This window comes from Glycine soja, chromosome 14 (assembly GCF_004193775.1).
Source record: "Glycine soja cultivar W05 chromosome 14, ASM419377v2, whole genome shotgun sequence".
In the NCBI taxonomy this organism is placed as follows: domain Eukaryota; kingdom Viridiplantae; phylum Streptophyta; class Magnoliopsida; order Fabales; family Fabaceae; genus Glycine; species Glycine soja.
The window spans coordinates 3,122,188-3,149,421 of record NC_041015.1 but is presented as its reverse complement, the minus strand read 5'-3'; the positions used below and the strand labels follow the sequence as shown (position 1 = coordinate 3,149,421).

Below are 27,234 nucleotides of genomic sequence, written 5' to 3'. Positions count from 1 at the left end.
AATTTTTTAAGGTACTTGAATCGATATGATATTTCTGCTAAAAATATCAACATTCGTTTTTTAGAATATCAACATTGTTACATGTTAAGTAAATTTGTTTGTGCTTTTTGTAAGTGAAATTTCTGCCAAAAATATTAGCTCAGGGGGGCTATAGCCAATACGAGACTCAAAGGTTTCCAGTGCATTCCATCGTGTATTCTTCACTTGCCGATTAATGAAATGCATGATTTAGTTCTTGTAAGAAGTCAAAATCAATATGAATGCGTTATATACCTCTTGCATGATTTCCTATTGACAGATATGATGACATTAATTCTTGAAAATGATAAATATGGGTAACATTTAAGAATCTTAAAAAAAATGAAGATAGAATTTTTGCATTTTCTCTAATATTTTTTAAAAATTACTTTATGAACAATAATTAACAATGCATGTATCATAGAGAAAAAAATGATGACGTGAAGAGTTACATTGGCATAAAATAAGTTGGATATACTCAACCTTTAAAAATGATATATATATATATATATATATATATATATATATATATATATATATATATATAAAGTTTAATTTATTTTGTAAAAATTAAAAATTAATTCCTTAATTTTTCTTATTTACCTGTGTGGTGCATCTTTCCGTTTCGTTGAATCCTGATCCGTAAAAAAACTAGGCTCCATAAAACTTACCAGATTTTGACAAACATAGTGCATGAGACCAATAATCCCTTGACAACAGCACCCTATAATTCTGCTTGTGTTAATATCCCTCCAAGAGCAATGAACCCATACCAGTGACCAATGTACACTTGTGTCTTTGTAAAAACCAGGCATTAAATAAGCACACTGTTTCCCGTGCTGCTCAAACGCCCACCAGCTGTTTGACGCAAGTCCATGCCACCAGTTACCTCAAGAAACCACATCTACCAGTTGTGGGATTATTAAGTTGCACTTTACTTGATTTACAGTTAGTGAGGGACCACATCAGGGCCTTGTTTTGTTGATTTGAACCCTTGCAAGAATGCTCGTAAGAAATTTACATTGTCACAAAGTCCATTCTCTGAGCCTAAGGTGCTTTACTTCAGGAACTCCTAATGTACTTAAGCCTGGGGATGTCTTGAGAAAAGCAAGGGTATATACTGACGAAGATGTTCTCCAGTACTCCAAGGTGAGTTGTGATTCGAATCCTTTGCATACTGATTCTGCTGCAGCCAAAGATGTTGGATTTGAAGGTCCACTGGTACATGGGATGCTTGTGGCATCTCTCTTTCCTCATATCATCTCATCACATTTTGTAAGTTTCATACTTACCCTCTCTTTAAATTTTGATATGCCTCCTATGGAAATGAGATAGTTAACATTCTCATCTCAATAAACTAAATTAATGTGAATAAACAGATAAATTAGTAGAGTTCTTTTATTTTTTTTATAGACTGAATTTTATACTCTGTAGCATAAATTTTTACATGTAAAAGTTAATTTGTTTGTGCCTTTTGTAAGTGAAATTTCTGCCACAGTCAGCAGCTTTGGGGAACCCCAAGTTGATTCCGGGATACGAATCCCCCTGACCCATGAACATCCTTTCAGTAAACTTGAGTATTAGACACCTTAATGGAAAATTATGACATGAAATAGAGTATCATAAAATGAAGAAGGATAAGATGTGAAATTGTAATCTCCACTATAAGGAGTGTGAAATAAGGTCAAGTGACCCTTCACTTATTGCATAGATTAAAATGTGTCATGATTAATGAGAAGTAGAAAGGGAGACACATGTAAAAACTTATATTTTATAGTATTTTTGAAAGACATGAAAATATGAACATGGATAAAGGACTTATCGTGTGTCTGGATTGGTGTTATGTCAGTGTGATCCGCGTCCTTTTGAAGCAAACTTTTGTAGCTTCCACATTAACTTGGCATACTTGACGTGAATTTGGTTTTGGATGTGGTTGGAAAATGCAAATCCAACATGCTATAAAGTTGTCAATTTAAATGCTAACATGGGTTCTAGTTCTACTGCTTGCAAAATTGGTACTTGTCATTGGATTTGGTCAACTTGAATAAAAAACTTGATTTTAAAGTGCTTGATAAATGATGTGAATTGAGGCAATGCTATGAAGTCATTCATTGAAATATTCTCATTCTGTGATAACTTTCTTAAATTCCTCTTCTTCCCTGGCCACTTCACTTTTCAATAATTGCAGCCTGGAGCTGTGTATGTATCTCAAAACTTGAATTTTAAGTTCCCGGTCTATATTGGAGATCAGATTATTGGTGAAGTGCAAGCAACTAATCTGAGAGAAAATAAAAATCGATATCTGTAAGTTTGATATTTGTAAGTTTAGTCCTGCTGTTATTATTGTGCATTCTTTTTTAAACAAGGAGTAATTTTGTTTCTAAATGAATGTTTCTCTATTCAGTGCAAAGTTTAAGACAAGGTGTTTCAAGAATGGTGACCTTCTTGTGATTGATGGTGAGGCTGTGGCTTTGTTACCAACCTTGACTGTAGAACAGATTCAACACGAGAAGTGTTAAAAGATATTCACTGTTCTTGGCTGTTAATCGCAAATACCTTTTCAAAGGTAATGTTGGTCTTGAAATATGTTTGTTGCTTTCTTTCTAATGGAAGTCATTGGGGGTTCTAAATTCTGATCCGCTACGCTGAACACGGACAAACAGCAGACACCAAAAAAGTTTTTGTTCTCTTTGTTATTCCGATATTGTTGCCGAACAGTTATGCTTGACTTTTTGTGTTCTTTTTTTATCATATCACGCAAAAGCTCACTTCATTGCACTGAGCTTCAAATCAAACGGCACAAAGAGATATCTTATTGATAATTTTTTTGGTCTTTTGTGCCATCTAATACTATTGGTTTTGGAGGAAATGTTTAATGTAGTAACAAGTTAGATTTTACTTTGTTTCGTGCCCATATGGTTTCTCTATATTTTGTATTGGCAACTGCCTCGCATGAAACCAAAAGATATGGTCCCTTATTGATCCTGTTTCCCTATATAGGATTCATTTAAATCCACATTTGCAGTAGCTATTTACCCAAAACTAATGGAAAATTTGCTTTGTTGGTAAGTTTTAAGTAATAGCACATGATCCAAAATTGTTGATTTGTTAAAAAATAAAAAAAATATTAAAATTAGTTCATGATAAACAATCTCCCTTCCCTTTTTTTTTTTTTTCATTTTCTCAAGTAATAATGTTTGGCATTACTATTATAATAGTAGTAAGTGCCAATAAATTCTTTATTTATTTTTGTGTACGATAGCGGCACATTGAAATTTGAACTTACAACTTCATATAAACTATCTAAACCACACCCCTAGGCCAATACAAAAGATACCTTGAATTCCATAGTTTAACTTACCATCACACAAAGTAAAATTAATACAACAATTACAACTGATGCTATAGTACATATGGTCTACCATTTCTAGTAACTGATGTTATCTGAAGAGATATCCCACATCAAGACAAAGATGAACACCAAAGGTATTTGGTTGACTTGAATGCCATCTGAAGCACAACAACTTTTTGGTGAAGGTGCTGGAGCACCACTTTAGGGTGAACTTGCTGGAGCACCACCTTTTGGTGAAGGTGCTGGAGTGGGTGCAGCAACACCTTCAGTAACAGATATAGCAACCTTCATCCCATATATTTAGCTGAAAGTTCAGTTAATGAAGGAAGGAGGCATGGGTACCAACTCTAAAGTTTGAGACCTGAATTGTTCCATCGTATCAACCTGTTTACAGTTTAGAGAAAAAATATTGCTTTTTGTGAAAGGACTTTGTTAATCCCGCTAATTATGGATCCATTAACAATAGCTATATGTAGCAAATTTCTATAAAATTTAAAGAACACAATCTCTCCATCACAAACACAACTTATATTACTAAAGTTTTTTAACTTGTTTTCAAATCAATGAACAACTTCAGACAATTTCTTGTTTGAAATGATTTTTTGTTCGTAAAGCTTGTGTGAATTAATTATGTTATCATATAGTTTGATACGGAATATTAAGAAATGTGAAAAGTGATTGTCAAACAAGATAAATTGGAAACTAGCAGCGAACATGTTTTGCTTTGTTATTTATTCAACTTTACAATCGTTCCTTTTTCCTAACGACCACGAATGAACTTGACAACATAAAAACCAATTATTAGCATGGAACTTCACAATCAACTACTTAAGATTGTACATAGTAACCCCATAGACAGCAGTGTACTGGAACTGCCTTGATAATAATACAAAATTTGTCACAAAATAGAAGCACTGTCATGAGTTTCAAAAAATAAGTCTTGTGGTCAAATGGAAAATGAATTGTCACACTGTTCCAATGAGATTCTTTGTGATAACTTTCTTAAATTCAATTTCTTTCCTGGCCACTTCACTTTTCTAATATCATGGATAATAGCAATTTGCAGCCTGAAGCTGTGTATGTATCTCAACTTGAATTTCAAGTTCTTGGTCTACATTGGAGATCAGATTATTGGTGAAGTGCGAGCAACTGATATCTGTAAGTTTAGCCCTGATGTTATTATTGTACATTCTTTTTTAAACAAGGAGTGATTTTATTTCTAAATGAATGTTTCTCAATGCAAAGTTTAAGACAAGGTGGTTCAAGAATGATGAACTTCTTGTTATTAATGGTGAGGCTGTGGCTTTGTAACCAACTACACATAACTCTACAGACTGTGCTTGACTCTTAATCATGAATACGTTTTCTAAGGCAATGTTAGACATATAAGTAATGTGGTTGTTGTTTTGTGTTTTAATGGAGACCTATAGTCATTAGGGGTTCTAAATTGTGATCCCTTACCCTGAACAAAAAGACAAACGGCAGGCTCGAAACAAGATTTTGTTCTCTTTGTTAGTCTGATGATGTTGATGAATACTCAGTCAGACTTGATTGTTTGCACAGAGCTCCAAATCGAATGGCACAAAGAGATACTCTTACTGATAAATTTTCTGGCATTTGTACTCATAGTCAAAAGAGAAAGTAAAATAATCTAAACAATGAATTAATCTATAATAATTTGTGCCATTTTCAATGATTTGATTTTGGCTTCTTTTTTCCCCCTCCTCCATTCCTCACTCAACATATGTACAAGTGAAATAAAGTAAATTTGAGTGAAGACATACATAAACCTTGACCATTGTAATTTATTTGTGGACTAGGAGTTGTCGTTGACTTAAAATGTGATGAGGAAACTACAAACATATCTCTTGAATTGTTAAATGATTAATTAAGTTTTTACTACCTCAATTTTTACTTCTTAATTTTTTAGTATTTTAAGTCCCTCTAAATATTTTTTCTCATTTTTAATCCTTCATTTATTTTTATTATTTAAAATTAGTCCTTATTTTTTCATTTTTAGTTCTTCATTTATTTTATATTTGAGAGTAATTTTGAATAATAAAAATAAATGAAACTAAAAATTAACAAAAAAAATCTTAGACGAACTAAAAACGACAAACAATTAATGAAGAATTAAAAATTGTAAAAAAATTTGAGGACTAAAAATTTGCATTTGAAAAAGTTGAATTAATAAAAATTTAATTAATCCATTTTTAAATTAGTTGTTTTTAATCTATACATATTCAAGTTTTTGAATCATGATAATTACATTTGGCATATCAGTTTGAGGCTAAACAATGAAACCATGCTAAGTCATAAATTATTTATCTTGCCATGAGTTGGGTTTATCAAAATGGAGTGGAGGGAATTGCATAGTAGCCTTAAAAAACAATGAAAATGTTTTCTTAAAATTTAACAACTGAAAATTTTCTGTGCATTTTATTGGTAATATGCTTTGGAAAAATTTAGGCATACCAGTCAGGAAATTGAATTAGCGAATTTTTCATTTTATAAAAAAGATTAAGAGTAAATATTCAAGACTAATTTTTTAAAAAATTAAATCCTTTACTCTTTTTATATATGCAATTTTCTGTGTACACACTAGGGAGAATTGAGGTTAAGAATTAAAAAAAAAAATAAAAAAAATCAAGTAATCAGAAATATGGCCTGGGATATTAGCTTTCAGCATGTGCTCAAGGAAGGTAACATGACTGCTGACTGGTTTGCAAAAAGAGGATCTGCTTCTCAAGATGTTTTGACTATTTTAGATCAGTGCCCAACTGCACTTTTTTCTCAATTTATTTTGATGATGTAATGGGACATTCTATTATGAGGTCCTAGCTTTGTTATGTTTTTTTTTTCCTGTTTCTGTTCTCTGTAATCTTTCCCAAGCATAAAAAAAAAATCAAGTAATCAGAAAATGATTGGGCAAATTTTTTTTGAATCAATGTATATGAAAGATTGATCGGATTCGGAGCATTCACACATTTTTAGAATGAAATCAAATCATTTCCATATTCTAATTAATTGGCAATGTGTCTGGAAAGAACTTTTTGAAATTCGAATCCAAGAGATTCTTTTGACCCTATTAGTCAATCAAACAAATTAAGCATAGTATCAGGATGTGAATATACGGTATTAAATGTAACATATGAACACCGTGTTTTAAAAAAATTAAAATGCAAGTATAATAACATAATAAGGTTATTTTGACTTTTTCTCTCTTAAAAATTACTTTAAAGTCAAAGCTCAAAATAAGAACTTTAAAATTAAACTTATTTGGTAATTTTTATTTCTTTTAGTTTTAAAATTTAAGCTAAAAGTTGTGTGGTAAATTTATTTAAAACCAATTGTCTTGCTTAATGAAAGAATATATTATAAAAAAATATTATGTAAAATTAATTTAATCACCATAAATATATGTTAATAGGAACAAGAATGTATAAAAGTATTAAAATATATAAATTTAAAACTTTTAATGTCAAAAATTGATTTGAAAAATGATTTACAAATAGTTTATGATTATGTTTGATAAAACTAGTTAATAACTTAGCTGATAAAAGTTAATTTAACTGACACTGTTTGTAAGATTAACAAATGGATAAATATAAATTAAGTAAAAGAATATACAAAAAGAGACCTTCAATATGCATGTATTTCACTTGCATGACTATAAAACATATACAAATCAAATCTTTTATTTAAAACTAATCATAAATATTCAAAATTTTGTTTACATTTAGGTCATACAATTTAATATATATATATATATATATATATATAATTCAATAAATAATTATAAAATTTATACGATTAAAAAAAAGTATTTGCTTAAGGAATAGTGTAACAATGACAATTAATGAATTAATTTTGGTGTGCATATAAGCATAATAAATTAGATGATAGGATTTTTTTCTAAACAAAAAATGAGTTTGAGTTTTATAATTGAATGTCAAATAAAATAATAAAAATAAAATTAAGAGAAAAAACTATAACTAATTTTTTATAAGCTAGCTTATGAAAAATAAGTCACTAAAATAAACTATTTAGATAATATGGTCTTACCAAATCAAAGAAACTTAAGTATTAATTACAAAAGATAAAATACTCAAAATAGTCTATATTATTGTGTAACAATATTTTTAGAAGATAAAAAGTAATGTATTTAAACAAAATTCAATAACATCAAATAATCTTAAAAATTCAAAATTTTCTCCTCAAATTAAAATGTTAAGAAATTTCTGAAATATAAATATTTTAAAATATCAAAAAATTATTTAAATATATGATTTTCTCATTTCAATGATGTTCTTGTATTTTGTGTAATCAGAATTTTGAAATATTTTCTTTTTCTAAATAATGATTTTTCTTCAAAAAAAGAGCACACGTATATTTGTTTTTACCTTACCTTTTATCATTTTCATAGACAATCATTCCAAAAATACTGTCAAAATCAAAGGAGACAACTTGTCCCATTTTAGTTGTACCAAAAACATTTTGCTTTTTAAACCATACCAATACCAATTTGGTGAGACAATAATTGTTACATATAAATTAAATGAGCACGCCAAGTTACAAAGTAAGAAGATTCTCACTCTTATTGTTAAAATTTGGCAAAGATATAAGTACAACCCTTTCCCCCCTTTTCACCCCCACCAAAAATAAAAACAAGAACCTCTTTTTCTTATGCTGTAATGTTACAACTTCTAGTCTATCATCTTATGTACAACATTTGGAGAAAAGAAAATGTGTCTCCCAAAGTTTGCAAGATCCACCAAAGAAAGGATGCAGTGGTGTATACCATATAGAATGATCCATCAAAGAAACCTGAAAAGACTTGGCAATCAGCAATCCTCTTGATGAGGCATAATCAACTCAACCAAATATAGAGAACAAACAAACAATCTTCTTTCAAAAAGTAGGCCGCTACTCCACAACAACTCATATTGTTATGTTGTTAGAGTTCTCATTAAAATTGGGGATGCCATCAAAACTCTGTGCCATATGTATTTACCATTTGGCTATATCACTCAAACTTAATTGATATCCTCTTTTACCACACTCTTTTCTTTGGCACGGAAATCCTCCAAACTACGAAACTCTTCTTGAAGCAACCTGTCCAGTTCAGGGTGTTTATTCAATGGTTCTTTTTGGCCACGGACCTTGCGATAATGATGAAATGCCCTGTCAATGTCATAAATATAAATATAAATATGTAAGAACAAAAGTTCTAAACATATCGTAAAGAGGAATGCCAAAACAATAGGAGAAAACTACATTTCTCTATATCTATAACATATCTAACAGATATGAGGGAGACAGTGCCTTACCTTAAAATATGGCAACCTCCATTCGCCCAAAAATATAGAAATGCAATATTACTAAAATAACATGCTAGCATTGGTACAGAGAAACTAACATATTTCCAATATGATGATCTATTTTGGATTAGCTAAGCAAAGTTAATCTAGTGTTATAACATGTACATTCAAACATTTATAACTGTTCACACTTCCACAAATCTACCCTCAAGAATAAACAAAAATGCTCTATTTCAGTCCAATAATGCAGTCAGAAACAATGTTATAAAGATTTTGTGACCCAAACAAGTCAGACAAACAGGAAATAATCAAATATAACTAAGGTACTGTATAATTAGATTTCATAGACCAGTGAACAATGTTTTTTAATCTAGAATACAACTTAGGTTATACACTAACCAACCAATATGTTTACTTCTTTCACTATGACAAATCTCACATGAAATTGGGAAAAGGAATGAAATTACAAACCAGAAAATGAACAGTAAAATAAGAAGCAAGAGAATTTGGTTTTTTACCAATATTTTTCCAGGCCATACAGATTGCCCTTATGGTAGAAATCCAGAGTGAGTTGTTCAAAATCCTTGTATAAATCATCTCTAAATTCCTTCTCCAATCCATAACTGAACAACAAATCATTCAAAAATTAGAAGAACTGCGTGTGAATGTCTTCTAAGGAAAAATAAAAAATAAAAATAGACAACATAAAGAAATTTAATCAGCTTCTCCAAAGAAACAATAGATGAAAATTCAGAAGACTTGAAATTAGCCTATTACTCTACTCGACAAAATGGACCAGAAGATGAAATCTAAGTGATGGTTCTATATTCTCAAACAAATGAGAAAAGTAAAACTTGGAATTGATACCTGTAAAATCTGAAAAGGCACTCTATACCATAATTATAATTAGCCGCAGCATCTTCCTTAGCTAATTTCTTAAATTCATTATACATAGAAGGCACAAACATGTCTCGAAGAAAATAGGACCAGAATCTGTATAATGTATTCATTTCCTGCATTGACACACAAAAGTAGGAGAAAGAAAAAGCTACCAGAATAAGTGTATGATTTAAAAAGAATATAATAAGAGAAAATAAAAATATTAAATTTGCAAATAATATGAAAACCGAAATGTATAAAAAAATATGAATGCATAATGCACAAACTGAGCTAATGAAGATGACAGCACTGCATCCAGGCTCATTTTGATTTGAAAGCTTATGCTAATGACACTGTTAAGTTAAAAAGAGAAAGCTGAGCACCGCAAACCAATATTGAAAATGCCAAGTGTCATAACTATTCCACAATTTTCACTTGAACTATTGCAACATACTCATACACAAAGTATTTTAGAAGATAAGTCATTCAATTAACAAATTAAGTAATTAAAAAGACAGGCAATATATTAACATTTGGTGCACAATAAAAGTAACAGGAACAGAAATTGAGAATGAGTTCAATCGGTGTGCTACCAATGTGGTTCTTTACAAATATTTTTCATAGAAATGTAAGAAATGGAGTTCACCTCGCTGCAACCAATTCCAAGTTTCTTTCTATCATTCAAGCACCGTTTGTGATACTTCAAGTATCTGAAAGGAAGAATAATAACATGAGGAATTTTTAAAAATCAAATCCTATATGGCTATATCCTAGTACCACCCTCATGCATACAACCAGTACGCATTATCACTTACTTCTGTTGTTTGAAACCATTTTCTTCTAAAAGTTGGTGACTTGGATGCTGAAATAGTGGAAAAGACTTTGGCATTGAACCCACAGGTGGACTACCAGCGAACCCCCCATGTGGACTACCAGCGAACCCCCCACGTGGACTACCAGAAAACCCCCCATGTGGTGAACTACTCAATTTGGAAGGCTTAAAACTGCAAAATTAAGATAATTAATGGAAATAGCTTCAGTTGTCAAACCAAACAATCAACATGTCATATCATACTCTCTGAAACAGTAATAATTTATATTCTTTTTTTAATAGATTATATACTATATATTCTTCTAGTAAAGGATAAAAGTGAAAAAAAAAAAGGCTGGCTAAGCAAACCATAATTACAGTCATTAGCACTGGGAACAATCATTTTGAACTGACCCGTGATTTTCAGGAGGCGTAGAAGCAAAGAAAAACCCAACCGAATTGCTAGGCGGGCTCTCAGATATGATTCCATGAGAGTTCCGACCAGTTCCATGATTTCTAAAATTACTTGAGAAAAACCGCTGCTTAAGGGAAGATGGTTGCTTGTGAAAAACTTTTTGTTTCCTTCGAGAATTATAGCTTCCAGACTCTTCAACACAGTTTCCACCAATATTCTCAACTGCCTTTATATTTGATGCACCCGAATTACGGCTTGGAGATTTTATGTTTTGATCTCTGCTATCAGAGTTATTCTTTCTACGATTAGACCGCCTATGTTTCAGCTCCTGTAGATAATGGGTGGGGCAACCAAAAATTTAATAAGATGATGATCTGAAAACTAAAAAACAGGGAAAATAAGAATGGTGACTCAACCTGCTCGTAGAAGTAAAGACCATCATTTATTGCGGAAGCAAGCTCATTGGAAATGGATATTGATTCTTTACCACCCCCTCTAGATCTTTGTTTAGGATCACCATTCTGTACATTAAAACGTAGTTATTAGAATCTTACAACTCAAGATTTGAATCCTACATTCAATACGATACATCTACCTATAGATTGTATCATAAGATGAATCTCAATTCATTCTTTTTTCCTTTACCTTTCTTTTACCTATTCACGTGAAAGAAATTGAGAAGTCATATAACCTTAAATTGTTAAATGAAAAGGAATTGTATGAGGACTTTTAAACTTATCCTATTTGATTATTGCACTATTTTATTTGTCATTCATTCAATGCATGCACTCTATTTGGCTATTTCATTGGTTGGTTTTCATTCTTCTAAAAATAGTGACTTCACAAACTAACTAATTTTGTTTTACATGACGTTTGGTTAAGTTGTTTTTATCTATTTTTAGTTTAAACTATTACATTGAAGTTATTTTTCATTGTCTCTGAATCTTACGATTTGATGCAAATAATGATTCACAATTTGAACCTCGATTTGATAACCTTGCATTAAAATAGAAAATTATTAAATAATCAATTAATTGTAATTAACATTCTAACATATTATGGTTAAATTGGTTTTTGTTCAAACAAAAAAAAGGCATTACATAGTTATAACTTATAATTAAGTAGTATACAAAGCATTATAGTTATGTAGTTCCCGCCTCTGAACATCCATCAAATCAGAAGACCCTCAAATTATTTTAATTTTCATTGGCGTTGCTGTTTGGGTGATATGACAATGTAAAATTGAAACCTAATTTGAATGATAACACTTTAGAGGAAAGAATAAACATACGAACTTGATTTTAATTAAATTATAAACAGCAATACCTGGGTAACAATTACTAGTCTCTGAACATCCTGTTCAATGACAGCCATCTCATCATCTTCATCATCATTCCTTTTAGGCAACAACTTCCATCAGATGAATATTTGAACAAAAAAGTGAACATATGATATGCTTAATGAAATGGCACAAAAATCACCAAATATCATTCAATATGGGATGCCTAAAATAAAGAGAAGTATTCTAACATCTCAAACAGAATACTGACACAGTTTTAACAAGGAGGAAAAGAGGAACCTTTGAATTTCACATTATGAAGAAATCAAGAGTTGTCTTTTATTAACTTCAAAGAAAATTGTGGAAAATATATAAAGGAACACAATCAAGCCAAGTGCCAATTTATAAATGAAACACTTGCTGATATTCCACTAGATATCAATAAGATAAGACAGAACTACTAAGTACCTTCCACTAGAAGAAAGTTCAGTCTTCCTTAGCATCTTTTGCTCAAGCTCTATCTCTTCATCGAGCATAAAAGTATTGCCAAAATCATTGGAAAGGTCTCGGACATCCATTTCAGTCAATACATCCATGTTTCCAGCCTCATTATTGTCAAATACTTTGGGCTCAACTTCTTGTTGGCTACATAAATTATTATTAGTTGTTTCAAAATCACAGAATTTGACACCTTCATGTGATTTATCATTAGAACGATGGCCCTCATTATTTTTTTCTTGGTTCATAAGTGAAACTTGTAACATATCTCTGTTTGGCTGATTATGCTCTTCAAAAATTGAGTCATGAACAGCATCTTTAGGATTTTCTTCGGAAATCTCCTTCATCTTATCTCCAACAGCATCACTATTCTCAAGAGAATTGAAAGCACCATCTACAAGTTGGCCCTGTTGAACCTGAGCTGTTGATGATCCTGAATTTCCTGAGGAAGCTCCAATCCATTTCGACCAACTATCGCGTTGCCTTATTTTATCACCCTATAAAAATATAGCAAGTTACAAATGAAGGCAACAAAGAAAATGAAAGAAAACAAAAAAAAATAAGTAGTTGGAAAAGAAGCTTCAAACTTTCATGCACTCAATAAAGTGGCAAATTAAAGCTGGCTCCTATAGAACTAAAAGTGTTATTCTATATAATAATAATATAGAATCTACATATGAAAGCAGGAAGTTCTAACTATTAGTATCTATAAGCTAACAATCATAACCATCTTCAACTCCATAATTCATCCATACTTCGGCCATAACAAAATCTGGTTTAAACTTTAAAAAGCCAAAACAAAGATGCTCTCTTGAATAACAGTAACAAACTATCACTATGTAATTCTCATAACTCATAAGCTCAACAAATCTATACTACAGATGTTACAAATGTGCTGAACATAAGAGAATTATTCAATACTTAACAAGGAAACTTAATGCATAGTTATCAATTTTCAGATAGCTGTGCATGGCTTCTAACCCTGAAAATTTCTATAGCAGTATAGCAAGAAGCGAGACAACCACTATTTTAAATATTAATTACAAACTAAATTTATACTACAGATAACTCAAAAAACAAAACAAATGCCAACATTAAAGAAATTCATGATAAATAATAGGTCACATTTTACACACACAATCACCGTCAATCTAGGAGCAATAAGAACATAGTAATAAAGTCAAAAAATGAAAGATGATGGTGAAATTAATAGGGGGGAAAAACATAATAAATTAGAGAGAAAAAATATTAGCAGAATGTGAATTGGAAAGTCTAAAGGAAGAAGAAATCACAGGACATGGGATAAAAAATAGTCCTATAATTTGTGAAGGAATAGAGGTCAAAACAGAGGTAACTTTGTGTGGAATATCTTACCCAAAAAACAAAAAAACAATGGTGTTCCGGAGATGAAAATGGTTTTTTTAAGTATATATCATGGTAGTGCAGAGATAGCATGAAAAAAGCTGCTATTCTAGACACTATTGAAAACCACTCCACTTCACTATCCTGCTATTGCAGGCTATTGACTACTATGACACAATGTAGACAATATTTCAAAACTGATTTCCTTTTGAAATATAGTGAAACAGTTAAAGATGTCTATTAGAGGGTGAGCCTTGGCACAACGGTAAGGTTGTCGTTATCTTGTAATCAAAAGTCACAAGTTCAAACCAAAGAATCAGCCTTCCTGCTAGGGCAAGATATAGAAAAAATAGAGACTGAATAATCTGAATTCCGAAATCATTGTTGATATTATGGAATACAAAACATGAGAATTTGAATTTTAATAAAGGTCTTGACAATATGATATTTGAAAAATCATCAATAGTATATAAATGATCAGTTGACCAAATTAAGTGGAGGAAAAAAGGAGTAGAGATGATTTCAAGGTTTATGTGGACCAGAAATTCTAGATTGAGGAACAAACAAAAAGACCAACAACAGAAAAATATGTTGAATTAAACCCCTCACAAACATGAAATTGCATCCCATTACCCTAAATATATTTTTTTAAAATATTCATGTACAATTCATGACAAACATTTGAAACTACCAACTCCCAAGCCCAAGATTAATAATCAGAAATAAACAAGAATATAAAGCATCAGTATTCAGCTTAGGGGGGAAAGTATTTTATGCAACAAACTAGATTCTAGTGTCAATGAGAACCGTAGCCCTGTCTACACCCGCAAGCATGCAGTAAATAGTAAATAACTAAACCAAGAAAAGCAAAATTACCTGCACTTCCACAGTATTAGAGCTCTGAAGTGCATCAAGGATAAAAGGTATGTCTGTGCTCATCTTCTTGACCTACAAGATAATTCACATCATATAAAGCAAGTGAGAAACAGGGACTGACATGGAACTCACCAACAGAAAAAATCTGCAATATTATAATACATTTGGGAGGAAAAAATGCTTTGGACACATACCCTTTTAAAATCAGCAACAGTGGATATGGGAACCCATCCTTGGTCATCCATCAAGGAAATAAGGTAATGGTCATTCTGCAGATTTTCATCACTGCCAAAAGAGAGCTCTGAAGTCAGCAGTTGTTGTATGGATTATCTTTATCATAAGAATTACTTCTGTTTATTTTCACAGAAAATGGAATCAACAGAATTTATTGCTGGAATTCCTAAGAAATTTCAAATGTTCATTAGCTTGTTCGTGTTGCTTTAACAATCCAAAGCCCAAACACTACAAATCAGTTCCACTTCATCATCTCTGACTACAATCCCATTAGCTTGGCATCTATGAATCTAATAGTGCAGCACTTCGCAATAAAAATATACATAATAACATTATATTGTCATTCAATTGAAAGTTGGAAACATCATTCTCACAATAAAGATAAGCAGATGTCAGATTAAAAAAAAAAAACAGATTAAGATCAAATATGATATAGAAGCCATGGTCAACAATGAAATTACTTACCTAAAATAATAGTCTATCTGTTTTACAATACTAGTCCTCAACGATACAGTTTCTGGAGGCGGTGGCTGAGGTGTGGGGTTGACAGGATATGGGACAAAGTGCCTAGGATGGGGTCCTCTAATGGAGCCAGGAGGTGGCATGGGGACACACCAAACGGGTGCAGGTCCTATCCAAAAGATAAAAATTGGATTATAAAACTAACTGATGGAGAAATTAAAAAATAAAACATTAGAGAAAAATCCTCACACAGCATTCAAGTTGAGAAATCCACAAGTGCCTGGGCAAAGAGGAAGCATAGATGTATGTGTGTGACTATGTAATTGCACAACTATGTGCATAAATTAGAGGACTGTGAATTGAAATTTTACCTGGGAAGCTTGGACCAACCATGTACCCTGGAGGTGGACCATAAAATGGGGGTCGTATAAATGGCCTTGGGCCCAAACCCTGTTGCATAGGAATGTTTACTCTGGAAGGAAAAGGTCTTTGATGATGCCAAGCATGATTTAGATGGTCACCTTGTTCTTGGATATTTGTTCTTCCATTAGAAAAATTGCCAACATAGGCATTTGGATCTCCCCGCACCAGAGGCTGAACATTTTTGCCATCAACAGCATGAGCAGGTGGAGCAAAAGCTTGTCCGGGTGCCTGAGAAACAGGCTTCACTAAAGGGTTTTCTGCACCTGGAAAAGGTCCTGGACCAAGTGGGAAAGCATAACCAGGAACAGCAACATGCGGAGGCGGTACCATAGGATGAAAAAATGGAGGAACTGGTTGATGATAAGGGATTGGCACAGGAAAGGGAGGTCCACCATTTGAGTTGCGCTTAGCACCTGGCTTTTGATGGCGTGATAGTGGCAGCTTATGCACTGGGTTAACGTTTCCAGCACCATTCACCTTCTGTTGAAAAACAAACCGATGCACACACAAACAAGAAAAGATATTCAATACCAAAAAAGAAGAACCTTGTCGCATAAAGCATCATGCTTGCAATATTCAGGCTTAAATCATGAAAATCATACCAAGATACAAATGTCCATCCTAAACAAATAAATTTTGTTAAAATACAAGACAACAAAAACAGAGATACAAACTCAAGAACATATTACATTTCCATGAATCTATGCATTACATTTTCCATATCACAATCACAATGTTACTAAACAAAGAACATACTAACCTGCATAGAAGGAGGTCTAGGAGCAATCTCACCAGCACTTGTCACAGAAGCAGCAGCAGCAGCAGTCTCAAGATTCTTGGGTGGTCTCTGTGCATCAGAGAGACGTGGCCAAGACTCAGTGCCCATCATCACAGACACATCACCTCCCTTTCCATCAACAGTAGGAGTCTTCCATGGAGACTTAGGAGCACCAATCTCCTTCTGATCCTCACCAATCTCATTCTCAGCAATCACCATAACTGCTTTTTTCTCTCTCTGCAATCCACCCAACTCCCAAGATTTCCCCCTCTAAACCCCACTTGGCAATAAACACAGCACTCTAAACTATAAACCTAATGGGTACTCAGAGATTCACCAAAAACTTGAAGATACCACAAGAAGATTGAAACTTTACTTGCCAGTTGAATCAGTGATATTGAGCACAAGAACCCTGAGCTGAACAGGAGATAATTTCATGTGGGTGTGCTAAAAAGGGTCAGTGTGACAGCAGAAAAATAGTGAAAGATTAGGGTTTTGGACAGTGAGGGGATGGAATGTTGTTGTGAGTGTGCTTGGACTTTGGAGACAGTAGCTATGTTAACAAACGCCAACAAAGTGCGACGGTAACTGATGAAAAGGCGAGTGAGGGACAAGGTTTAGACTTTGTGAATCTCCTATTTATATAAGACCATCCAGAAATTTATTTAAGGATGAGCTAAAAAAAATCTTTCTCTACTTAATTATTTAAATTTAAATGTTTTACTTTAAAAGTAATAATTTTTTTAATTTGTTTTACTATTTTTACCCATAACGTTGAAAATAATTTTAAATTTAAATGATAACAATCATAACCGCTATCATAAAAATAATAGATAAATAATTAATTTTACATGATTTTATTATATTTATCATCTTAACTAGTAACAAAAATAACAAACGTAACTAATTTTACGCTAACAAATCTTACTATAGTAATAATAACAATATAAATAATTAATTTTATATAATTTACATTAATTAATTTAATATATATATATATACATAAGAAATAGATAAATACAATAATTATTTTCTCTACATATTTATTTTATTTATTCTCTCTCCCAATATCAATAAGAAGTAATTAAATAGATAGATAGATAAGAAAAAGTTAATTTTATAATGATTATATAGATAATTGATAGATATTTAATATAATTAATTAATTCTCTTCAAAAAATACGTGAATTAGTTTTGAAAAAAATCTAGAATTAAGAGCGAAGAGATTATATAGTAAAGATGGTTTTATTATTTATTCTACTATCTAAAGCACCAAATATAAAAAATGAATTCTAAAAATATTAGAACTATCAATCACATACATCACTCAACATTCCCAATTGGTTGTTTCTTTGGGCCATTTGGAAACAGCCAAAAAGTCCCCCCACCAATTTTAATATCCTATAATTAATGTAGTACTTAATAGTATTTGACAATTTTTCTTTAGAAAAGATAATGTTGTTTAGGAAAGTAAACGATATAGGAGTACATTAAAAACATAAACAGTTGAGTTCTACGCTGAAGATTGAAAACCTGTGTTTAAATGAATGTGATTTAGGTGTATGTTTTTTTTTTCTTGTTCTAGTTTTGAGTTTCTGAAACTAATTTATTATTTTACAGTTTTTCATTGTGGGTACATTATACATGGGAGGAGGGGGGAGGGAGGACAAGAGTTAATGCTAAAACAAACGCGCTTTGAACAAGTTGGAAATTTATTTTTGTATTGCATTTGTACGAATGCTTTTAATTCTAAATAAATGTAAAAAAAATATATAAAAAAGTACCATCTACTTCCCATACCAATTGAAGTACAACACTGAGAAAACTAACGACTGTGTTTTTTAATTATTTTTTTCTAACCTTTTCAAAATTAATTTAAAAGTGTATTTATGTAATAATAACAACAAACGGGTACAATAATGATAATAGGAAGAAGGATGAAAATGGTCATAGTTACAAAGTGAACTAATCCATATCAGCAATTCGATAGGCCACCGGCAAGGTTGGGAGGTTGGCTCGTTCGGACGCTATGAATTTACAGAAAAAATGTGTAAAATGTTATTAAATACATGAATATGATTGGCAATTATAAAGTTATAGTCTCGGTTGGTAATTAACTTATTCAAAAAATAAATAAAATACAAAATTATTATTCTTGTTAGTTTATTTTATAAACTCAATTTCTCCAATACTAGTAAAATAAATTATTTGCAAATCAACTTTAGGCTAAGTTATTGATATAAAACTATAGGTTCGCTAACTAAATTTGTCAACTTATATTAAAAACTTAAACATTTTCTCTTTTCTTTTCTCTGTCAACTCACCCTTAAGTAGCACTGAGCTGATTTTCAACGAAACCCTCCCAGCCAGCTTTTGGCAAGATGGTGGTGTGGAGGGAATAGGTCACTTGTCATTCGTAATAATAGAGATATTTAAATTTAAATCGATTTAAAATAAAAATTAAAAATCAAACAAAATTATTTTTTTTAGATTTATTTGGATGGTTTTTTTTCTTGATTAATTTGATTTGATTTGTAATATGTTTGATTTAAAATAGATGAAAATTTGATAAATTTTTATTATAGAAGATTTAATATATTAATAAATTCTATAAATTGTTATTAACATTTTTTAATGTAACTTAATTTAAAATATAAAAAAGTGTATAAATTTTAATAAAATAGTATTTTAGTAAAATTACAAATCCAAAATTAATCAAATTGTAAAATATTGATTTTATTTGGTTAGTATTTTATTTTGAATAAAAACCAAACCAAATTTCACTGCCAACAAGTGCTGGTGTTTTTTATTCCTTGATTTTATTCAAAATTATAATAGAAAATAAGAAAAGGTAAACCAATGAAATTCTGGTAGTAGGTACAAATTTTCAAGTGATTTAATAGACCGTAACATATAAATAAGACAATTACAATACTCACTAGCTGTGCCTTAAGTTTAATTAAAATGCAATAAATAATTTTAAGATTATTGAATTTCATAATAATTAATAGTCATCTTTGATATTTTAGAAGCTAGTGACAATTATATCATTTTACAAACTGTCCATTGCATAATTTTTTCTTACAAAATCTACCCTCCCTTGCTTCCAAAAATTTTCATTTTCCATTTTGTCACCTTATGTACTGTTTGGAGTTCATAAAATTGATGGCAGTTCTCCTAGTTAGTCCTTACACCATAGGAGGAGTGCATCTCCCTCAACAATCAGACTATTGGTCAACAAGTTATTAACTACTATCTATATATTTTAATCTTAATGATAATGTTATTATTTTTTTATCAAGTTGCAGGTACTTACTTATCTATTATCAATGAATTATCTATAATTTATTAAATTATATATAAGTAAAAAATTATCTACAAATTATAAATTATTTACTATAAATATAGATTCTATCTTTCCTTTTTGTTTCATTTTCAACTCACTCATGTGCTTACTTGACCGTTGAAATCATTTGTTTTACAAAATTTTTCTCGTGTTCTCCTAATATAGGACATCTTGCTGCCAACATGAGATATTATAGAACCCATCCAGGTTATGTCTACCTTGACGTTAGTCAACTCTAGATCTTGATAAGTGCACTTTATAAAAGATGAAAAATCAGCTTGAGGATACAAACATGAATTTGATTAAAGTTGTTCAAGGATGACAAAATAGACTTAAACTTTATAGGTATCTTTAAAACTATTCATAAACGGAAAAAATAATTATCCATTTATTTGGATTAGGAATAAAGACGAATATTTACCTACACTTTTTACGGAAATAAGTATACTATATTACCCATCCTGCCTCACACAATAATGTCATATATTTCATAAATTAATATAATTAAAATATGTTATACTTATGTAAATAATTTACATTTTACATAATTTTTTCTATAAAAATTATTTTCTTAATTTTATGACTAACAATAACAATCTATATAACAGAATAAAAAATCTTAATTCAACATCATTATGTTAAATTTGATTAAAATTTTATATAAAAATATTGAACTATTATTTATTTTTATATATAAATTTATAATTTTATTGAAAAAGTTATTAACTTCCAATTGTGAGCTGTTAATTCCTGTTATTTATTACTTCAAATCAGTGATGTAAATTTATACATATTTAATAACTTTTGTAGTGTGAGATGATTATAATTTTAATCTTATTTATTTATGACTTAAATCTAGAAGAATTATTCTTATGTTTACTTATTTTTAATATTACCTCCACTCCTATATATAAAATGAAATAGAACATTTTCTTAATCCTAACTATAAAAACATAAAATTACTTTATTATTAAATTTTCTTTTTACTTGTAATTAACTAAGAGGTCTATTAATGATATGAACTCATTTTCTTGTAAAAGTTAGTATATTTATTTAACTATCAATGTATACTCATTTGTTGAAGACTATCTTTAAAAAACAATCATCTCTTAAACAATTTAATGTAACGAATGATATTAAAATATAATTATAATTTACAACAAATTAACTAATTTAACCATATTGATTTTGATAAATTAAATAATTATTTCTTATATATAAAATCACAAGTATATATGAATACTTTTAATATTATGTTTAAGGTACTTAAAAGAGTAAATTTTCAATTTACTTGCCATAATTTTTAAATTAATAATTTTTTTAATTTATTAACTTTATATATAATAACTAAAATAAGGATTTAGATGCAATTTTCAGTATATAAATACCCAACGATTTCGAAAATAAAAATTAAGTACTACCCACATGCCACATGATATGGAACAAGACGGGTATTTTTAAAAAATACAGATACAAGAAAAAAATACTATAGATTCCTATCCAAACCCTACTCATTGTCATCCCTAACGTGCTTCTTTTTTTATAAGCAAATTTGATTATCACTCTCATTCAGCAAAATTCCCTGTAGGAATTATGCTAATATAAAGCATTTATCATGCTAAGCCGTCCACCATGACCAACCACCAAAGCATACAACGTCAGAAGCTGCAGTTGCCAACTATATACCTAGCATCTTCCTGTATATAAATTTTAGTCACATATAGTGGACGCTGGACCAGCTCAAAATGAAACTGTTACATGCTCACCCATAAAACATTTCTGTCTAATTATATGGTCCACGTAAACTCAGCACCGTAAATCCGTCGTGAGAAAAGCAAATTTTAGCATAGAGAAAAATTGAATTTAAACCCCGTTATCCTTTTCCAATTTCGTTGACAAGTTTTTAAAAAAGAAACAAAACACATAAACAAAAAACGGGGGTAATTATTTAACTATAGGTTCTTCCACTAAAAGTTTCGGGGGTCAAGTGTTGGAAGAACCTAAAATTTCTAAATCAATGTAACACCTCGCCCAAGATCAACCAGCTCAAATTTATTGAAGCTCCAACAAAAATGTAACATGGCAGAGTTAAGTATTCTTTTGGAATATTATCAGTAATCTTCTTGATCACCATTTCCCTCAAGCCAATATATAATTTCTTGATGTTTGAGAGCCAGGTTTGCAGTTCACGCATGTGCCAACTGCCTTCTCAAGCTGTGTGATCAATATCAGTATGATCTTCATTATAACATCCAGAATGTTAAATAGCCATCCAAAAAATTAATCCTTGTGAGAAAATTATGCATTTTCAGTCTCACGCAAATAAAAACATGAAGAAAACATTACACTTTCTTAGACTACAGCTTTTGCCCAGTTTGGTATTGCCTTTATAAACCCTTAAAAAAGATAACTGTCTTCGACAAGATTTTCAAAAAAAAAATTTGGCAAAGCAACATTGGTATGTTGAGTTTTATAAAATGCTTCTTTTGCAGCTTTACCAGATATTAACTTTCACCAAAGACAGCAATATCAAATGGACCTTTCTCCAAGAAAGATTGTACGTAAAAAACAAATTGAAATCCCAAGCGAAATCCAGAAGCCCAACTTGTTAATATATTAGAATTAGAATATCTTCAGAAATTAATTAAAAGCTTCTGAAAGTGAAAAGTAGGCAAGTTTCCGAACTTAACTTTCCCAGACAATAACAAAAGAAAAGATCATACCCATGGATAACTGCAAAGATGATAACACCATCGCACCCATCTGGTCTTCTCTCTGACATTCACTCCAAACCAGGGTACACTTGTATATAGTGAGAGCCAACCCTCCCACCAAGTGTGGCCATTTCTTTGCCTTAGAAGTGAATGGAAAGACCCAAGCTCCATTAGTGGATGCAGATGACAGAAGTTATGAACATATATATTCAAGCTAGTTTGGTAGCAAAGACCTTTGTGTCTGGCACGCCAACCCCTCAAGCAAATATAATATGGTATGACATGTCTAGATTAGTTGCCAACAAAGTTAAACATAACATCTCCACTAATAAAAAAAAACAAAAACATGTAGAAACTAGGAAAACAAGCTAACTTACACCCAAAGAACTGAGTGCTTATTTTCAATGCGGAGTAAAAAGATGAACAAAGTCGGGATAACGATTCATTTCAATAACTGTTCAATCTTTCATTCAGAAAGGATAAAGAAAAAATGATTTTCTCGAACAAGAACCTTGAATATAGAGGGGACAAGCGAGTGAAAGGATGATGGAAAGGAAAATTATGACAAAAGATAAACCTTGTTTAATGTTGTTCCTCATCATACTTCATTTCACTTTCAATCTCCCAGCCAAAAAATTAAATGGAAGGAAAAATGGTTTGCAAAAGGGATCCAGAAGAAATAATTGATATTCAAATGATACACAGAATTAACAAGTAAATAATAGTCATTACCAATAACCATAAAAAATTACTACAACAGTAATCCTCAAATCCCCAAAGTACATACCCATTTTTGGATAAGAACATGATACTTTTGAAAAAGATGGTAGTAGCCCTCAAAAACCAAGACAGAATGCCAGACACACACGCAAAACATGTAACTTATACTCGAGTCAGTTATGCTTTGGGAAGCTAAATAAAACAGAATAGGAAGTTCATAAGGAAAAATAATGGTCCACAACACACTTAAAAAATTATTATCATAAAGTTTTCTCTTCCCCAAAATTCACCCGTTCCTCAATATTCCATAAAGGAATACGAGGTATAACAAGATTTTAAAAATATGTCAGGGGGGAAATCTACTAAGATAAGGGAAAAAATACAAGTTTCAGAATCTGGTTCTTAATTAATCAAATAGTAACTAAAATTACAAATGAAAAGATGCATTTGAATAGTGCCTGGTACTTCAGAAGAATCAGCAGAGTCCAAAACTAAATGATTGATGCATCTTATGAGGGTATCTGCACAGTGAATACATAGAGTAAAAAAACTAATTTCACAAAACCAAGTGCCTATAGAAGAAACACAAATACAAATATGAACTCTTAAAAGGCCATACCTCTGGTACTGCAAAATAGATTTTTCAAAGAGTTATTATATTGTCCAAATTTGAACTACAATCCCAGTCAAGGTAATTGTTTGTACAATAAAAAACCAATATTGACAGCAAATGGCACAAGTGTTAAATGCAAGCCTTGGAATGCTAACACAAAGACTATGAACAGATCAAGAAACTTGATGGAAATGGAGCTCAGAGAAAATACAATAAATAGTTATTCATACTGTAGCTAAGACTGAGCAGTCACCATACTGTAGCATCACTATCTTTATAAAACAAGAAAGGCACGTGAGAAACAGATTACCAAACTAGATATTAACATTATAACTGCAAAACAAAATATGGAAAGCATAATTTCATCAGGTTCAATGCAGCCAAACACAATTAGTATGCCACTTGGGCTCATCCATGAATGAAAGAAGCCTGATTGAATCATGCAATTGGTTAACTAATTTTAATACTCATTTTAGTACACATCAATATCCTCAACTTCATGTAATTCCTTGTTTACCAACTAGGGGCATTCAAAGATAGGGCAGCATATGGATTAACAACAAACAACAATTCACGAGCCACTCACCTAATGACCCATGTAAGGAGCACCAGCACCAGGATGAGGTCTCACACCACTGCCCTGTCCCATTTGAGGATTCTGGTATCCGGGTTGCATTGCTGGCTGGTTCCCATACCCCATAGCAGGCTGATTCGCATACGGAGCAGGAGGTCCCGCCTGGTTAACTGGGGCACCCCCAAGCCCTCCAAGCAGATTCCCAAGCCCCAATCCAGCTCCCTGGTTAATCAACGCAGTCAACGCCTGTCCAAGTGCTGGATTCAACCCCTGTGCAGGCAAACCAGGGTTGAAACCCCCCACAGCAGAGCCCGAGGGCGCCATCAAATGACCACTTCCATGCGATGGTCCACCACCACCAGAGGAATACTTGTTCTTCTCCTTCCTCTGGTAATGAGGCTGATGGTGGTGGTGGTGATGAGGATGAGAATGCTGCTGATGATGATACCCCTTGCTCCCCTTAGGACCATCAACAGCCTTCTGACAATACAAAGTATGCCCCTCATAGTTCTTATGAGGCTCTTCCAAAGCCTTCTTGGCACTCTCCACAGACTTGTACACAAAAAGCGCAAAACCCTTAGGTTTCCCAGTGTTCTTATCCAAACCAAGAGGACCATCCTCAACCTCCCCAAACTGCTTGAAGAATTCAAGCAGCTTCTGAGGATCAATCTCAGCATTCACATTGCTCACAAAAATCTTCCTCTGGGTGTACTCAGACACCGGGGTCACGTTCGGCGGTGGAGCCGGAACGGGGCCGGCGGAGGCCAGCTGGCACGAGGTGGTGCGGTTTCCGATCTTCTTTTGAGGGTGTTTCAGCGCCTTGCGAGCATCGTCCCTGTGCTTGAAGAGGATAAAGGCGTAACCCTTTGATTTCCCGGAGACCTTGTCGGTGACGGCCTTGCAATCCTCGATCTCGCCGTATTTCCCGAACACGGCGGTTAGAGTATCGGCAGTGGCGTCCCAGCCAAGGCCATGGACGAAGATTTTCCTGTGCGCAGGGTCCACGTCAGCAAGCCGGCGCACGCTATCGACGAATTCGGGAAACATATCCACGGCCTGCGTGACGAGAGAGTGGAGCTGCTCCTTTGTGAACGGTTCCAGAAGCTTCTCCACGGGCTCTTCTTCGAGAGTGAGATCCTCCTCTTCCTCTTCTTCGTTGTTTCCTTCATTGCCGCCGTTCACTTCGGCGTGGTTTGCAGCCGCCAGGGTTTCTGGATCCTGTTGCTCTTCTAGGGTTTCTGGTGGCCGCTCCTCTTGTTGTTCCTCAGCTTCCTCTTCCTCTTCTTCGCTTTCGGCGTTTTGGGGTTCTTCGTCTTCTTCTTCTTCTTCTTCTTCCTGTTTTGATTCGTCGACGGCCATCGTGTTAGGATCTTCTAGGGTTTGTTTGGGGTTGGGTTGTTGTTGCTGTTGGTCGAGTTCAACTGGCTCTTGGTCCTGTTGCTGTGGCTCGATGGGTTTGGTGGGTTCGGGGTCAGAGGATCGAAGCTTTCGTTTCTTAGCCATGGCTGCGAGGAGGTAGGGTTAGGGTTTCGGGAATTGGGGGTGTTGTGATTTTAATTTGATTTGCCTGAAGATAGAAGAAAGCGTGATACGATTGCGCTCTCAGTGGGATGTGAAGTAGGAGTCTATTTCACCGACACGGTCCGGTTACTTATCACTCAGTGTTAATGGACCGGGCCGGGCCGGATCTCTACTTCTCCAACATGTAATCTGTTGCAAAAGATTTTGGGAATTGGGGGTGTTTTTTTTTTTTTTTTATATCATCATCAATTTATTATATATATTATTTATTTTATATAAATACCTTAGAAAATTTATAATATTAGATAAATTATCTATTTTAGTTTTTGAATCTTATAATTATATATAAATTTAAATATTTTTTTAAAAAAACCCACTTTCATTTTAAAATTATTAAATTGAGTATTTTACTTAATTTTGCAAATCATTCCGTGCTTTTGGAACATATGTGAGTTATAGTATAAATGTTGTTGACCAACCACATGTTATATATGCCCTGAGAAGAAAAAAAGCTAAACAATAATAATGTTGCTTAAAAATGTATAAAATAGTTTCTATCTGTTAGCTTTCATCAGAGATGCTCTTGGTCTATGTAAAGTTGTTCAATGTTATGTGTTACCAAGTATCACACCTGAACTAAAAACAAGAACATAATAATTAAATGATAAATAGTTTTTTTTTTCCAAAGGAGAGAAACTCCCTCTCTTTAATAAGATTATCTATACGAGTTCTAATTTAGAAAGTGGAGTTTGGTAATTGGGGAGCATTGTTATTCCTTTTTATTTTTTATTTTTTAGAGAATGAGAGAGAGGAGAGAGAATCTTATCCAAATTCCTTGTACGTCACGTAACAATCATATCCCTTTGGACAAAACCAAACGAGAGGCCCCCTTACACGTGTGTCCTCCTTGCCACGTACGGCACCTCTCTCCTCAGCACGCGCCCACTGCTGCGCCTCTTCTTCCCTTGCTCTCTTGTTCCAATTTTATTTTACTTTATTTTTAAAATTAGAGAAACATTCCTTTTACTATTTTTATCA

The 27,234-nt window shown here is 32.3% G+C and overlaps 3 protein-coding genes across 10 annotated transcripts; 1 reads left to right on the top strand and 2 right to left on the bottom strand.

The window, feature by feature from the left end:
* The first annotated feature begins 623 nt into the window (after positions 1-623).
* LOC114384221 ((R)-specific enoyl-CoA hydratase-like) lies at positions 624-4,770 on the top strand. Of its 2 annotated transcripts, XM_028343882.1 has the most exons (4): positions 624-1,293; positions 2,207-2,322; positions 2,423-2,584; positions 4,437-4,770. In XM_028343882.1, exons 1-3 carry the CDS (start codon positions 1,021-1,023, stop codon positions 2,535-2,537), a joined length of 504 nt encoding a protein of 167 aa, XP_028199683.1. In that variant the 5' UTR covers positions 624-1,020; the 3' UTR covers positions 2,538-2,584; positions 4,437-4,770. The 2 variants fall into 2 exon arrangements, with proteins under 2 accessions (XP_028199683.1, XP_028199682.1); XM_028343881.1 differs by lacking the exon at positions 4,437-4,770 and having other exon boundaries at positions 626-1,293; positions 2,423-2,932.
* A 3,124-nt stretch (positions 4,771-7,894) lies between these two features.
* Positions 7,895-17,329, bottom strand: LOC114384265 (la-related protein 1A-like). 2 transcript variants are annotated; one of them, XM_028343924.1, is made up of 15 exons: positions 16,691-16,927; positions 15,879-16,410; positions 15,511-15,676; positions 15,006-15,096; positions 14,812-14,883; positions 12,544-13,070; positions 12,123-12,192; positions 11,213-11,317; positions 10,796-11,124; positions 10,386-10,574; positions 10,217-10,280; positions 9,559-9,704; positions 9,210-9,314; positions 8,385-8,554; positions 7,895-8,197 (listed from the first exon to the last, which is right to left on the bottom strand). In XM_028343924.1, exons 1-14 carry the CDS (start codon positions 16,925-16,927, stop codon positions 8,407-8,409), a joined length of 2,781 nt encoding a protein of 926 aa, XP_028199725.1. In that variant the 3' UTR covers positions 7,895-8,197; positions 8,385-8,406. The 2 variants fall into 2 exon arrangements, with proteins under 2 accessions (XP_028199725.1, XP_028199724.1); XM_028343923.1 differs by having other exon boundaries at positions 7,895-8,554; positions 16,691-17,329.
* A 4,407-nt stretch (positions 17,330-21,736) lies between these two features.
* On the bottom strand, positions 21,737-26,311 carry LOC114384998 (UBP1-associated protein 2B-like). 6 transcript variants are annotated; one of them, XR_003660823.1, is made up of 3 exons: positions 24,688-26,311; positions 22,778-22,907; positions 21,737-21,751 (listed from the first exon to the last, which is right to left on the bottom strand). XR_003660823.1 is itself a non-coding variant. In XM_028344897.1 (2 exons), exon 1 carries the CDS (start codon positions 26,176-26,178, stop codon positions 24,688-24,690), a length of 1,491 nt encoding a protein of 496 aa, XP_028200698.1. In that variant the 5' UTR covers positions 26,179-26,311; the 3' UTR covers positions 21,902-22,907. The 6 variants fall into 6 exon arrangements, 3 of the variants coding, with proteins under 3 accessions (XP_028200698.1, XP_028200697.1, XP_028200699.1); XR_003660822.1 differs by lacking the exon at positions 21,737-21,751 and adding an exon at positions 21,902-22,292; XR_003660821.1 differs by lacking the exon at positions 21,737-21,751 and adding an exon at positions 21,902-22,268.
* Positions 26,312-27,234: the final 923 nt, after the last annotated feature.